Raw genomic sequence first — 16,447 nt, forward strand, 5'->3', positions numbered from 1 at the left:
AATATAACTGTTGAGAGCTACAAGCCTGAACACAGCTTATATGGAAAAGCTGTAAAAAATTATGATATTTGTTATTTATCTTGTGTGGTTTCTTGTCACTGTACTTTCTTTTGCCAGATGTGCTTCTTGTGTCTCAAAGTGAAACAGAATTATTCACTGGAAGTCACATTGGGGCACATATTCAAAGCACTACAATTATGAGTTGTATGTGGGGTAAAGGCAGAAAGTTATGGTATTTGTTAATTTTTTTATAAAACCACCTGTGGTAGTATCTTCTCTCACTAATCTGGCAAATAAATATCCGCCTTGAATTTTTTTCTTCCGTTCTTTCCTTGACCATGCAGGCTAAAATCATTGATTTATAATTGTGGTGACAAGAAGGTAAACCTTCCTTTAATTCCAGGGTTTACCGATCAAGACATAATCAAAATCATCTGGCCTTTACCAGACTCTGAAATTATTTAAATCTAACCCATATTGTTAAAAACCACCCACCCTGTCATTATTTACTAATTAAATATCAAGCCAAGTTGAAAAAAGTGTAAAAGAAACTAAGTACACTCTGACATTCTTGAGTTTATTGGTCACATGTTTATGTATTTTCTCTACTTTGTTTGCATCTGTCCATGGACATTGTTCCTGAAGTCTGGTGGTTTATTTAAATGCAACTTTGCAAACTTAATATATGCCACCATATTCTTTTCAGAGATAACAGGTTTTCTTATTACAACTCCTCCAAACATGCCATAGTTGTTTGTTCTTTGTCTTATTGTCCTGCCATGTAGGCATCCTGTTAACATACATCCACATTGTCCAGAGCAGCAAACCCCTGCTTTTCTCAAGACAGTCACACCAATGATGATCATTTAATCAAGTGACTTCCTCCTAAATCTTTCCAAGGGAAGCTTTAAGGTGTACCTTGTTTTTGATATAGAATGTGTATGTTTTTGTTCACTTGAGGTTAAATTTAAAATAATCGTGGAATTTGGGAAACATCAGATAATTTTTGTCATGTCCTAAAACATAAACCCCTGGATAGTGTTTGAACAAGTAAGGGTTTTATTTTGCACTTTAGCCACTGATTTTGTTTGATAAAATAATAGTCAACACAGAAATCATGCTTCAGCATTAATAGCTATAAATTATGTAGTGATATTCAGCTATATTAAATTATAATAATGGTCAGAAATAAATTAGTTTCAGAACTTATCAGTCTAAAGGATGAATCTTACCTTTACAGGAAATGATCTTTATTACAAATTGGAAGAAGAATCAAAGATCTCAGTATGTTTCTTAAGATTTAAAGTTTATTCAGGATCAACGTGAAGATTAATCAACATCTCAGTTACAATGGAAGGATTGTCGTCTGCTAATAAAACCAACAAGGACATTTATTATTAATCAAACTAAGATATGAGGTTTAGCTGAAGTTATACCAAGTCTCAAGTTATTGCTTACACAGAAGAAACCAGACTGAGTCAGAACATCTAAAATTTGCCTATGTAGCAGAGTTGATTGTTACTAGCACGGAGATACTGGAGTTATTCATTTTGACGAAAGTCTAAATTTGTGAACTCCTGGAGTGTCACGAGTTATAATGTTCTCTTAAATATAATCAGTGACATCTGATGTTAGAACTCTGATGTTTTGAGTCCTATTGTGACCAGTGACAGCTGGTTTTAAGCTAATCACTTGGTACATCAATAATGTGCAGTTGTGGTTTATTCATTCGTATTTATGTATAGTGCAAGCTGTTCATGATAATGCCAACCCAGGGACGCCAATGTTGTGATTATTAATCTGAGAATATTATTTAATATTAACATTTTAATATTTTATCAAATAATATTTCGGTCTGTTAAGGGTTGTCCTGTGAATACCAGCCCAGTAAGGCGATGGTATTAGGACAAAATAGAAAGGTGTGAGACGAGCTCTGACATTATTGAACAGCATAAACTCTGCACACATATGGAATTAATTCACACAATTTCTTAAAATACAAGAATTTATTAACAAAAATAAGTCAACTCAAAGTCAAACATATTTCAATCAACAAACTCTTTACTATGCTAAAACAATCCAACTAAACTACCAAGCAGAATTAAAGAATACGGAAGACTAATGGGCTATGTACAATATAAACAAGTTGATTAAAGATGATTGAAAACCATGACCAAAAGAGTGATGCAACATTACCATGCGATGTTTATGTTTGAGAACCAAGGATTATCTTGAAGAATCTGGAAATGAAGTTAAGTTAGTCTTGGAACTAACTTAGGCAATAATTAGCAACGTTTAGACAACCATTCACAATGCAAGATCAGATAAAATATTATTTTAATAAAATAATGTTTTAAATATTGATCTGCTGAATAAAACCAACCTTCTGGATGACTATTTCTCAATGGTGTCTAATTAGCTGCCTTTATTTATTGAAATAATATTTGAAGAAATATTATTAAGGGGAGTATTTTGGAAAAGAGCCAAATCTTTCTGGAGAAATGGGGCTTAATGGTGTTTACTTAGTTATCAAATCTAGTAAATGATGTTTAGGGACTATTATTCACTAGCTTGAAAACTAACAACCTTTCTGTTAAATACTCTTTAGTAGCAAGCATGTATTCTTACCGGTTAGCAATTGAGCTAACAAAAGAAGCTAATAGCTTAGCACCAGAATCAACACATACCTTTAAAATACCAGGGTTAATAAAAGGGTTCAAATGCATAAGCGCGGACGGTGCGTTATGAGCAATCTTCTGTGTTTAAAATCACCCTTCAAGTAAAGTTTGACTTAACTTAAAAACACACAAACACAGAACACAAACAGGGCACGTGTGCTGCAGATAGCCTGCTAGCACTAAGATAGCCAAGTTTCACACAAACAAAACCAAACTTCATAGAATTAAAACGTTCAGATAATTTCATCCTAACTGTTAATCTGCCCAAACCTAACCTCTGACCATGGTGAGGAAATGTTGTCCAAGGGGCGAGTTTAAAGAAACGTCCACAGTCAACAAGCGGTTAGCTCGGTAGCTTTGCAGGGGGTTGAAGGTGCGTTTGCTCTGTGAACAAAAGGGTTAGCTCCGGAGCTGTAGCTGGGCGGCCCGTCCTGTCCGCTGACCACACAAGTTAACACGGTGATGCGGTCTCTGGTGTCTTGCTTCCAGACTGGGAGACCGCGTCTTTGCAGGGGCTTCTCTCGAACACCGTTTGCTTCTGCAGGGCTCGGAGAGAAAGTCAGCAATGCTTATACCTTAATTTCCCCTCTTAATGAATGAAATCATAGCACTAAGATAGCCGAGTTTCACACAAACAAAACCAAACTTCATAGAATTAAAACGGTGCTTCATTCATACTTAACTTGTGCATATGATCGTGTGATCTTATGACACTCTTGGATCCAGTTTGAAGAGTTTATGTCTTTTTGCCAGCAAAAGACATTAGCGCGCTTTATCCCCCTCCTATCCTGATGAACACCGGTGTGGAAGAGGTCAGCTTGTTGGAGGGGGGGTGCTCTTATTCAGACAGAGGCATCATGGGAAGTCTGCTGCTACCCCCCTTTCCTCAGTTGCTGGAAGTCAGTTAAATGCAATTTATTTTGAAAGTTCCAGAAACGTCCGTACCGGAGTTTAATGTTGAAATCCATGGCTGGGTCCCAACAAGTAGAAGGGTGGTCTGGTTAGTGCCAGATAGTCCTGCCTCCTCCAGGCTGTAAAAATACAGATAATAAATTATTTCATCCTGTGCGTAAAAAATAAATAAAATAACACACAAAAGCAATGATGTAATGCTGTAACAGTAAAGATGTATTGGTAAAGTGTCACTTATATAACTGCTATATAACATGCCTTCAACCAGTTCAAACAAAACTTGTAGTCCTTTTGTTCTATAACCGGCTGAATCAATCACAGATAAAAATACAGACGCTCCACACAACAGTAATTACAAACTGAAAAAGCGGTAAAGTATTGTTGAAATAGCTGACATGTAATTTAAAGTTGCTGGAAATAAAGTAAGTAACATTATAACTTACTAGTGAACCATTTCCTGAAGAAGAAGTTTCTCATCTTCATCCCCTTGAAAATCCACGCCGCTGTTTGAAGAATCTTCTACTTCCAGGTCACTGCCCTGCGAAATTGTTTCCAAGGCCTCCAATGGTTCGTTTTACTCTTCTGCGACATTATAATGTTTGAAACCTGCGAAAAAATTAAACAAGCAAGCTATGTGCATAGCAGTGCGTGAAACAAGCTGTGTGTAAAACAAAAGTTACTCCCAGATTTATAACTTCGGTTATGTGTGGAAATTACGTGACTGGAAAATGTCGTACGAAGACGTGTAGACTCAGATATGCCTGAAGGACCACTAAGCATCATACTGTGTGTTTAAATTGCTGTAAAACCGAAAGTGTTTGTGGAAACAAATTTGCCAACTTGTTTTAGCAACATTAAAGCCTCCTCCTCCGAGGTATTTAGAAAAACAAACATAACGTTTGACCTACTTTTACGGATGGCACAAAATGGCCGTTGTTGGGTTGCTATCAGAAAAGGATCCACATAACTAAGAGCTGACTGAAGGTTTAAACTGACAAGTTACAAAAATAGCTTGCTTATATTTAAAGGTTTAAGAATGACTAGATTTTGACAACTTTCCTGTGCTTAAGGTCAACATAGATACTTGCAGCCCAGCCGCTAATTACCTCGTAGCTTTCAAGAGTCTGCACTGCCCACACTTCTGCTTTGTGGGAACAAAGACACAAACACTTCACTTAAAAAATCCTGCATCTAGAAAGCAGAATGCAGGGTGTGCTTCCTGCTGCAGCAGTAAAAGATACCCCACCTGCTGAGAACAGTGTCCTACTTTACCTCTGCTGTCAGTTCCTCTATCACCCTCTGCTCTTATTGCCAAGGATGAACACAATCTGCAGCATATTGTTTACGCTGCAGAGAAAGTGATTGCCTGTAAACTGCCGTCACAATGCCAGGACAGCAAGGTAACCTATCCTAACCCAAACTTCAAACTGTTTCAGATTTTGCTAATTTAAGCAGGAAGATGCTAGAGATCAGGTCCAAAACCTGAAACTTACAATAAGCCTTTTTTTTTTACCACCCAACAATGACATGAAAAAGGTTAGAGGACAATACTGAATCTGACTGTATCCCTCAGCTCCACAATATGAAGCTGGCTTCCATTAATGTATTATAATGACAATTGGATCTGAGAGAAATGTTTTCCTGGTCCGCATTGGTATGAAAAGGAACATTTTATTGTATTTCCACACTATAAATCCATCCATCCATCCTGCTGTATAAACAGAGTGACTCCTATGTTCCACATGTTTCCATCACATTGCATAAACCGGCTTTATTTCAATGTCCAAATAGCGTTTTATAATCTCATGTCAACATATTGTTATCTTTTATTACCACTGATAGCAAACTTTATCTCTATATACTTTATCTTCTATTCCTGATCTTGACCTTAATTTATTTCATATTTGCCTTCTTAATTTTACTGTGAATACCCAAAATGTTTAAACAAAAAAAAACAAAACTAATTATTAAAGAAAACTAGGATTCTAAAAAAAGTTAATAGCTGAGTGAAAAAACATTTATGGGAGAAATTTAACAGCAATTTTGGTAACATGACTTGAAACAACATTTTCAGAATAAAAAACACATGCAGAGGCTTATGAACCACTGAAAATAGTCAAATATTTTAGTGGTGAGAATGTGAATGTTTATCTGGGCCTTTCCACTAGTCACCCAAGGCCTTGTTTCCCACATCGATCCTGGTTGGGGGTTTTGACTCTTATCAGAATCTGATAGCTAGAACATCACTCCACTCCCTGCTGCAGTGATGCCTCAGACCTCGCACCTCCACACGCATCTCATTAGGGAGGGAATGAGGAAGGGACGGAAGGAGGGATGTAGGGAGGGAGGAAGTGTTGAAGGGAGAGGTCGAGCAGAACAGAGCCGCGTGTGTGTTCAGACACACTGCGTGCTGTGAATGTGTGTGTTTTCCTGGGGAAGAGCCAGCCTGGTTCCACAAACACCACCAAGGGATCAACTCCAGTTGGGAAACAACGGCCGCTTTAATGGTACAGTCTCACACCATTAGTCTTCGTCAGCATGTCGGCTGCTTGGTTTCTGGGCTGAATCTATTCGTAGGATGAATAGGTGTTTATGAGAGAAACGTAATATATTCATGTGTGTTTTAATATTTGTATTTTTAAGTCCTTCCATACTAAATGTTGAGCTGGACCGAGATGTGGTTTAAATGTGAAGTATCTGCTTGTAAGTTTGAGGAAAAACAAGCACATTTAACAGCTGGAAGCTTGGAAGACAGTTGCAGACTAGGCAAAAAGAAGTCATCATAGCTTCTGCTTTTACAGGAATAGAAGATAGCAGTGTGCTAGACGTTACATTTGAGGCGTGAAAGCAGTGCTGATAAATCACCTGATGTGTACAGACCCCAGGAATTAACTGGAAGAAACGAGATGCAGAAATTTAAGGTCCACAGAACTGAAGAGTATCTGACTGGTGGTTTATCTATGCCACCCTGGGAGGAAAAAATCTATTTAAAGTTCTTCTGGTCATCATTGTGGCCACTCATAAAGTGGCTATAATATTTATGCCAGCATAAGCTCCTTTTCATTTGCTTAGTCTGAAATTCCATACTAGTGATTCTGCTTCTCTGTGATTGTTAAGCATGTTTTAAATATAAAAAGCAGTTCAGACTTTTCCGGCCAAATTATTCCAGTCTTAACTGAGGCTAAATAGCTAAAGTTAGCAGATAGCAATGAGCATTGTTGCTGTTAACCATTTGCTAGCTCTGGAATGCCATATTATATCGAATTAAGCATGCAAACAACAGCATTATTGTTATCAATCATTTGCCAGGTCTGAAATTTCATTTCATATTAACTGAACTCTAATTATGTGGTATTCTACAGCATACCTTGGTCAATAAAAAAGTAGCACTATCTTGTCATAGCCCAGTACCTTAAGCTATATTTTTAATTAATAAAAGTCAGTATACTAAAATAATAATTGATTCTATTATTTGATGTGTCTGCCATTCCTTAATTTTGCGCACTTTAAATGTATTTTATTGCTCACCATATCTCTAGACAATATAAATGCTAATACCATCTTTCAAAAAAATCTGCAGCTATAATTGGAGCTAATTAACAAAAGTTGGTGTGCTAATATTAGCAATAGTATCGTTAAACAATTAGTGAATCTGACATTTTCTATTTTTATGCAATTTACTCCAAATTTGTACTATTGTTCATCATTCTTTATTTTAGTTACCTAAAAGAGCAGCCCTGTCTTTTTTTAGATAAGTAAGTGTGTGCTACTTTGCAAAATGTTGAATGCTAATATGAACCTTAATAATGTTGGTTAACATTGGTTAGGCCTAAAATGCCATATTTATATTAAACTTACTGTATTCTGTTCTATTTTTGAGCATATTGTTCAGTTAATAAAACAAAATTTTAGCTTTTAGCCAAAGAAAAACATTAATACAAAATATGTTGGTTGTTGTATTGTAAAAAATATTTATCCAAAACCACAGTTACTATTTCAGCAACATAAGCTATTTCGTAGTATTTTTGGCAAATATAAGCTATGTTATTCACTATTTGCATCTGAATTAACATATATGTTGTCATCCCTTTATTTGTAGAAAATATATTTAACCTGTCTCTTTTATTATTTACTTTTAAAATGTTTAACCACTGGTTACCTTAAACAGACATGACCAGATGAAGTAAAATCTGAAACTTTTGAACAAAATCAGACATTTAAAACAAAGATTGTTATCACAAAACTGCCAACCAATATAAAAAGTTAGTTGTGGCTCTTCCAAAATAAACATACTATTCAGAAACAATAAATTAAATCCATTAGATAAAACTGAATAAATCTGCATTGTGTTACAAATGTCTTAGCTTTCAGAAAATAGGACGATGCAGCAAATATAAGACTAACTTTGCTTTAAGGTGATTTTAATTACTGCTCAATTTTAAAAAGGCAAATGTAGAAATATATGGATAAATTACTAAAATATACATTAGAATAAAATAAAATAATAAAGCAAAAGTAAACACAAGCAGATGAAACTGAGGAAGGTCTCGCACTGCCTCATGTTTACTTTTAGTGGTGAAGAAAATTAGATTGGAGGTATATGTCTGACAAGTCACTGTTGCATAAACTTTTGTGACCGACAACACCTTCTGCAGACAGGGTGATACTGCAGCAAGCACAGGAAGTATCAAACCACCTCAGTTTGTTGGTGCTGCGTCTGCCTACATCAGAAACTAAAGGTTTTCTGTCATCTGTCTGTTCCTCAGGTCAACGAAGGGAAAGGCGTGAGTGTAGCAGCTGAAAGCATGAAGACCGAACCTGATGGCAAAGCTAAAGGTGAGAGGAATCTGTTGCGCATCCTAAAACATCCAAAACTTGGCGTAAATTAAATTCTTTTAAGTAACAAATGTCTTTATCGCTTGTTCTTTTTGGTTGTGCATGTTTCCTTTGATTCTGATAGACCACTGTTTCTTATCATCATCACCTCTAGCGCTGTTGCCGTTTTTGCTTGGGGAAAGGACCGGCCTCCTAGATTTTCAAACTTGATAGGAAAGCATTGTATGAGAAAAACAGGAACAGCATATTACTATTTTCCTAAATCAGGGAGCTGAATACAATCCACCTCAAATCCAGATATAGAAATGTGACTCAAGGAAATTATTTTAGTGTTAACTGCTATGTGTTGTCCTTCTGGAGAATCTACTTGTCTTCATACTTTGACATTTTAGTATATTTTTAACATCAAAGCAACTTTCAATAAAACAAATTTATGTTTCTTAGTTCTATCGGTACAGCACCCAAAGGATGAGCTGGGCTATAAGAGAAAGCAGATCTTATAATATCTTCTTCTTTATAGGCTTAAATTTGAACATGTAAAAGATTTTTCAGTGCAAGAAGGACCAAATCATCTAAAATGTTATGCATGTCATCATGTTTTCCCTGGACAAATAATTATATGTAGTTAAAACTTAATTTTATCATTATTTTTATACTGTGTTTATATAATCTTTCTATTCTTGGCTAGTGTTTGGTTGCTCCCATTTGTCAGACAGTTGTTTATTTGAGAAAACATCATGGTGTTCGTATACATCTATGAAGCCTCAGTAGTATTAATCAGAGAAGCAGCCAAGAGGCCCATGTTAACCCTGGAGGAGCTGCAGAGATACACAGCTCAGGTGGAAGAATCTTTTGACACGGCAGCTGTTTGTTGTGCACAGATAGCAACTTTTGACACAAACCCATAAGAAACCTAGTTTGCAACAAGCTGTGCAGGCGACGCAGCAGCTGTGTAAGAACGTGGTGTGGTCAGATGAGTCAAAAATCAATTTTTTTAGCCTACTTTTATGTTGTGTGGCAGAAATCTGGCAAAGCACAGTAACTTTAACATGCCATCCCCATAGTGACTCATGGTGATGGCAGCATTATTCTGTGGCGTTGCTTTTCTCATGCAGTGACATCAAAGCTGGACAGATTGATGGATGGATCTAAAAGAAAGGCAAACCTGGAAGAAAACCTGTTAAGCTAAGAAAATAATTTTAGTCTCTAGAATGGAAAAGCTGGTAGAGACATACCCCAAAGACGTTGCAGCTGGGATTACAGTAAAAGATGGTTCTGCAAAGTATTGATCCGGGAGCGAATATTGAACTACAGACACACTTTTTCCTCCTTTTTCCTTAGCTTTGTTTGAGTTTGTGTTGGTTTTTCACCTTAAATTCAAGATGCATGTATACTTGAGGCACAATAAGGGAAACAACCCTGAATGGTTCTGCATAGGTTTCATCTCCAGATTATAAAACAGACTTGAATTTTCTTTGAGGTTGTGTTGGTGTAGGCTATGTTAGTTTGCTTCTTACAACCAAAATAACCTTACATGATTCCATAGCATTTATGCAAACAATAACATTGACTTTATTTCTGTTTGCTTTCATTGGCTGCCAGTGCGGGAGCAGTGCAAGGTCCTCTTCCCATATGAAGCACAAAATGAAGATGAGCTAACACTGAAAGATGGAGATGTCATTAATATTATCACAAAGGTGAGAGCTGCATTTGTGCTTACAGACATCTGTAACAAATACACTTGATATTGTGGGTTTATTCAATTCAATTCAGTTTATTTATATAACGCCAATTCACAACACATGTCGTCTCAAGGCACTTTACAACAGTCAGGTACATACATTCCAATTAATCCTAACCATTGAACAGTGCAGTCAGAGTTAGTTATTTATTCAAATTGGTTAAAAAGTTTTTCTATCTAAGGAAACCCAGCAGATTGCATCGAGTCAGAGATTTTAGCATTCACTCCTCCCAGATGAGCATGTAGAGACAGTGGACAGTCACTGGCGTTGACTTTGCTGCAATCCCTCATACTGAGCATGCATGTAGCGACAGTGGAGAGGAAAAACTCCCTTTTAAAAGGAAGAAACCTCCAGCAGAACCAGGCTCAGTGTGAGCGGCCATCTGCCACGACCGACTGGGAGTTTGAGAGAACAGAGCAGAGACACAAAGAGAACAAAGAAGCACTGATCCAGGAGTCCTTTCTATGGGAAGGAAAAGTAAATGTTAATGGATGTAGCTCCTTTAGTCGTTTCACCTAGAAAGAAAGAACAGATAAACTCTGAGCCAGTTTTCAAGGTTAGAGTCTGAAAGAGAGCACATAGAGTTAGTCACAGTAAAAGCTTAGTCAATTGGTATATCTAGGAGAGAGAAAGGGTTAAACACTGAAAGACAGGGCTATGTGGATCATCTGTAGAGGGTGAGCATTAAGTTGTTGCCAGCAGAAGCTTGGACGATGCCCCTCTTCAGAAAGGTGTCACAGGCAGACAGAGTCAGGCCAGGTGTAGCTTCTAGGAAGAGAAAAGAGAGAACAAGGTTAAAAGCTGAAATAACAGCAAATAATGCAAAATTAGAGAATAGTGAGAGAAGAGGGTGAAAGTGGTCATTATGTCCTCCAGCAGCCTAAGCCTATAGCAACATAACTACAAAGATAGCTCAGGATAACCTAAGCCGCTCTAACTATAAGCTTTATTAAAAAGGAAAGTTTTAAGCCTAGCCTTAGAAGTAGACAGTTTGTCCATCTAGAGCCCACTGATGGCCATTGTTATACTAAAAACCACAACGATTGGGATACCTCTCTCTGTCTGACTGATTATAACCATTGGAAAAGAGAAGGGGTCATACAGGTAGCAGAAATGGAGGGTGTGTTTGCACCTCAACCATAACTGAGCCTGTTTAGGCTAAACCTGACTCCCCCTTACTCCACTCCATCCAACAGGGGGGGAAGAAGATGGAGGTAAAAATAAGGAAGATAGCTCAGCCACTAAGCCACTCTAACTATAAGCTTTATCAAAAAGGAAAGTTTTAAGCCTAACCTTAAAAGTAGACAGGGTGTCTGCCTCACGGACTAAAACTGGGAGCTGGTTGCACAGGAGAGGAGCCTGATAACTAAAGGATCTGCCTCCCATTCTACTTCTAGAGACTCTAGGAACCACCAGTAAACCTGCAGTCTGAGAACAAAGTGCTCTGTTAGGAACATATGGACCAATCAGATCTCTGATGTATGATGGAGTCCTGTAAGCTGTTTGCTTTTACAGGACTGTGCCGATGCAGGCTGGTGGAAGGGGGAGATCGGCGGGAGACAAGGCGTTTTCCCAGACAACTTCGTCAAACTGCTTGAAGTTGAGAAAGAGGTGACTGTGATATCTTCAAAAAAACAAAAAGAAATTGGGAAACTACTTGACTCAAAATCTACCCGCTTATTTTGTCTTTCCAGAGACCAAAAAAACCGCCACCACCCAGCGCTCCATCAGCTAAACACACCGCAGGTAAATGGCTCGGTTTTGCTTTTATCTGTTTATTGGTTACCATCAAACATTTGGAAACTGTGAACTTTAATCTGTAGAAAAAAAATCTGAAGTGAAGAAGCTCCCTCCTGAGCGGCCTGAGCATCTGCCACAGAGAGACCAAGATCGAGGTAAAACCTGGTTCACTTTGACCTAGGTTGGCTGGCTTTTACTGCATTTTACAACTTTCTTTGGCTTTGTCAAGCTGGCAGATTTCCAACTGACCCACCTTACAATGCATTTTCACATCAGAGCAACTGAGAATAATTTTTCCCATCAGCCTCTAACAGCTTAAATTACCATCTTATTTGTTTTCTCGGCCTTTGTATGCAGAGTGACGAAACTTTGATTGAGAAAGTTAATCAGCATGTGTCTGTGTGCAAGAGGAAGCTGCAGGCTCTGTGGTTTGATACTTGTCGAACACTGGTACCATCAGTTCTGCTGGTGCAAGACAGACACTTCCACTTTTCACCACAATGGTGCTGGCATAAAATATGGAGTTTCTGCAAGGCCTCAAAAATTCCTAAATACTTCAATTATATTTTGATAAGTCCATACATTACTATTTTCATAGATTTTATCTATGAAAGATTTTATTTTAGATTATTTGTTTGACAACTGAACTGGCTTCAGTCGTTTATTCCATGATTTGTAGTTCTGCCTGAGGAATGTTGGTGTCATTATGCGGTGACAAAACTACAAATCCCATAAAGAAAGTAAGCAATGATTATGTCTGAAGAAATTTACTGAGACATTTTCGCCTTCCTTGTAAAATCTGCTAAAGAAAACTATTTTTGAAACTGGCTAACTGTTTGATTAGGGAATTCAAATTCAACTAGCAAAGTGCACATTTAATAAACACTTGAAAAGAAGGATTTCAACAGCTGGCTTAAACTTGTTCAAGTTTATTATGTGATGTAGAAAGGCATTGAAGTTAGGTAATCTAGGTGTAAGAGCACTTGAGTCACACTACAGAGCTGAAAAACATCAATTTAAGTTGACTTAGTTATGTAATTTGCATAAGTTATTTGGTAAGTTAACTATAAGTGAGGAAAGTGATTAAAGTCAGTCAGTCAGTCATTTTCTACCACTTATTCCATAGTGGGTCGCGGGGGAGCTGGTGCATATCTCCAGCAGTCTATGGGCGAGAGGCAGGGTACACCCTGGACAGGTCGCCAGTCCATCGCAGGGCAACACACAAACAACCATACACACACTCATTCATACACCTAAGGTCAATTTTAGAGTGACCAATTAACCTAACAGGCATGTCTTTGGACTGTGGGAGGAAGCCGGAGTACCTGGTGAGAACCCACGCATGCACGGGGAGAACATGCAAACTCCATGCAGAAAGACCCCAGGCTGGGAATCGAACCCAGGACCTTCTTGCTGCAAGGCAACAGTGCTACCAACTGCGCCACCGTGCAACCCAGTGATTAAAGTATTTTTTATAAATAATTTAAGTCTTAAATTTAAATCATAATAGACTTAAAAGGGTCTTGAAAGTCTTACATTTTACAAAAATGTACAGAAAACAAGACAAAGCTATCCCTTTTATGCAACTTCCTTCATAAGAACAAAGGATGAAAAATTAATCAAAGATGAAAGAAAGATAACATTAGGAAAAAAATAAAATGCATCAACTGTAAAGATGTCGTACATTAAAGTAACATAGGACGATGAGTAAAAAAAAGATGTTTATGAAAGAGAGAACGGTTAGGAGATAGATCAAAAAAAGCCATTGCTTATTTTTAAGCTCCTACTTCACCTTATGGTCCTATGCTCAAGAACTGGACGGAAAGAGCAAGCAGTAAAAGTCCATAGAAAAACCGCAAAAGATCGTCAGAAATCCTGAGAAACTATTGATATTAACTTTTGCTAAATCTTCAAAAGATTACAAGAAAGCCTGGCCTTAAGCATGCCAACAATAGCTTTTCCTTCAGAGTGCAATTCTGAGTCAATTCAGCATTAGTACAAAACAGATAAAAATGATTTACAGTATCTGAAAAAAACAACAACATTTAACCGTTTGGAAAAGTCTTTTATCTTTTATCAACATGTGAAGTCAAGATTTGCTTAGTTGTGATGTAGCTTGCAGATATAAATCAGTATATGTTGAGCTTCCCACTGTTGTAGGACTCCTAGCTGAGGAGAAGCACACACTTCTCCATATTGTGCCAAAGCTCAGCAGCTCTGGTAGCTGGAAGACTGAAGAAGGCTGTGACTTCTGTTTCCAAAGTTAAAAACTTAGCGATGTTATTATTTACCAGTTTATGGTGTTTACGATATCATTTCACAAAAGACAACATATGAAATAAAAAACTTCAGGCTTCAGAATCTTGATGTAATTGGATTTTGTTTGTGCCTGACTACTACTGGCAGCACCTGCTAAGGTATCCTAGCCAGATTAAAATGATTTCACAGGATGTCCACAACACTCTGCGCTGAGTACACAACACTCTGCACAGAAAACCCTTTTAAATACATCATCTAACACAGCAAGACACCTGATAAAGATACTAGTGGTGTCCCCTCTTCCACAGCAAGGTTGAAACTGATGCAGAAACATCCAATCTATATACAGCATAGGGAAAGTTCACAGATTGTGTCAGATGTAAAACCAATGGCGCTAGTGCTATGGTAGAATAACTTAAAGAGAGTATTATAATAGGGAAAAAAAAATCGTATGTGGCTAGGATTGTGGTAGCATCACGGTTACCTTCTAATCGATGTGAAAATTAAGTCAGTTTTTCCAAATTTTATTGATAGGATGGTCGTGGAGACCATGAGACAGAAAAGGCTGAATCATGTTAGCAATAATACTCCTGTCTAAATAGCTTCTGAGATGGGTTGAAGAGCATTTTAGAAATCCTAACAGTATTTAGTTCATAAAATATCACACGGATGCTGTAAATCATGAAGGTTAGACCCTTTCTTCAAGACCTATATGTAGATGAAATATTTCTATTCAGGAATTGTTTTGAAAACCAGTTGAATTCATCCACTTTAATAAGTTTTTGTGAAAATTTAGTTAAGTTAAGAAAAATCTTATTACATGGGAAATATTGAATTAATAAATACAAACCGAAGATGAAAGATCCACTTCTGGGATCAGCTCACTAAGCTGTATTAGAACATATCTCTTGGTTTGTGTTTAGACTGATTACATCTCAGAACATCTGCTGCTTCCACCTTGTTCCCTGTTCTTAATCCTCTCTATCCTGTGTTGCTGTTTTGCCTTTCTACTCCTGCAGCATCTGGCATCTTTTTACCTTTAGAGGTCAACTTTAGCTTGTTGTTGCAGTATTTACTTTTTCTTCCCCAGAAGATGATTGTTTCTCTTTAGCTCTATAATTTCTCGTGTTTGTAGGTGAAGAGATGAAGACCGGAGAAATCCCTAAGACTTCACTCCCATCAAACCTTCCCAAGAAACCCCTCCCCCCAAAGTCAAGCTCCTCCTCTTCCTCCCATCCCCCAAGGCGTCCAGAGAGGCCGCCCACATCAGGGTCAGTACACACACAGAACCAACAGATGATCCCTGACCTTTTAGAGCCTAATGCTATTGTTTGGTTTACCTGCTCAGGTGTGAAAGCCCCAAGTCTGAGGGCGGGGCTTCAACCCCAGATTCTGCCCCTGACAGGTCACATGGCACCGGTGAGTCTGAGTGGTTGGACCATGGACTCCTCCATCCGTCTCTCTGTCTCTCACCTCTGCCCAAACTTGACCACCCTCTCCCTCGGTTGTCTGTTTCTGTGTTTAGATGTCGACTTGGACACAGTCGTCTCTTCGACAGAGAAGCTCAGACACCCGACGGCATCGCGGCCGAGAGTCACAGACCGCCGGCCTCGTTCCCAGATCCTCACACCTGTGAGTGTTCAGGAAACCTACTGCCCCAACTATGGTCCCCTCTAAAACCACAGCCTGTGGGTTTCATGTTTGAAACCCACATAGGTTATAAAGACTGTGTCTGAAACCAAACAACCCCTTGGAGCTATTTTCATTCAGTTGCTTCTTTTATCTGCAATAAATCAGAATTCAGAATTATAATTTAACTTGTCTGCCATGACATCCAAACACCTCAAAACTCACAAAACACACTTGTTTGATTATTTAACATTTTTATTGTACTTTACTCCCGACAAGTTGCATTGACTTCCATTCAAAGCACGTGATCTACTTCTGCCCTTGCCGTTGAGCAAGGGCAAAGTACTCGGGTGTTTGAATTTATATTATAGAATCAAAATGTCCTCCCAGAACAACTTCCTCCATCAATCCAGGAACAATTTGGTAATGATCTGTGTGCTTCTGCATTAGAGCTTCTCAGCTCTTGTAGAAGCATCCCCACAGCATGATGCTGCCACCACCATGTTTCCCTATGTGGATGGTGAAAGATTCGGTTTTGGTTACATCTAACCATAGCACCAGAGTACCATGTTTGATGTCCACATCCTTCAACATCCATAACCTTCTACTTGCCATGCTTCCATTGGGGTCAGATTGGTTCAGTGGACTAAT

The 16,447-nt window shown here is 38.1% G+C and overlaps 1 protein-coding gene across 2 annotated transcripts in view; it reads left to right on the top strand.

Annotated features, from left to right (window-relative positions):
* The window catches only part of sh3kbp1 (SH3-domain kinase binding protein 1), a 58,270-nt gene that overhangs the window by 33,596 nt on the left and 8,227 nt on the right, over positions 1 to 16,447 (top strand). The window contains exons 8-15 of one of the 2 annotated variants that reach the window (XM_047349862.1): positions 8,357 to 8,426; positions 10,029 to 10,123; positions 11,684 to 11,779; positions 11,863 to 11,914; positions 11,992 to 12,063; positions 15,303 to 15,438; positions 15,516 to 15,586; positions 15,693 to 15,799. In XM_047349862.1, the coding sequence (XP_047205818.1) occupies positions 8,357 to 8,426; positions 10,029 to 10,123; positions 11,684 to 11,779; positions 11,863 to 11,914; positions 11,992 to 12,063; positions 15,303 to 15,438; positions 15,516 to 15,586; positions 15,693 to 15,799 (699 nt within the window). The remainder of the gene's footprint in view (positions 1 to 8,356; positions 8,427 to 10,028; positions 10,124 to 11,683; positions 11,780 to 11,862; positions 11,915 to 11,991; positions 12,064 to 15,302; positions 15,439 to 15,515; positions 15,587 to 15,692; positions 15,800 to 16,447) is intronic. The other variant, XM_047349863.1, reaches the window with a different exon arrangement.

Source organism: Girardinichthys multiradiatus, chromosome 21, assembly GCF_021462225.1.
Source record: "Girardinichthys multiradiatus isolate DD_20200921_A chromosome 21, DD_fGirMul_XY1, whole genome shotgun sequence".
In the NCBI taxonomy this organism is placed as follows: domain Eukaryota; kingdom Metazoa; phylum Chordata; class Actinopteri; order Cyprinodontiformes; family Goodeidae; genus Girardinichthys; species Girardinichthys multiradiatus.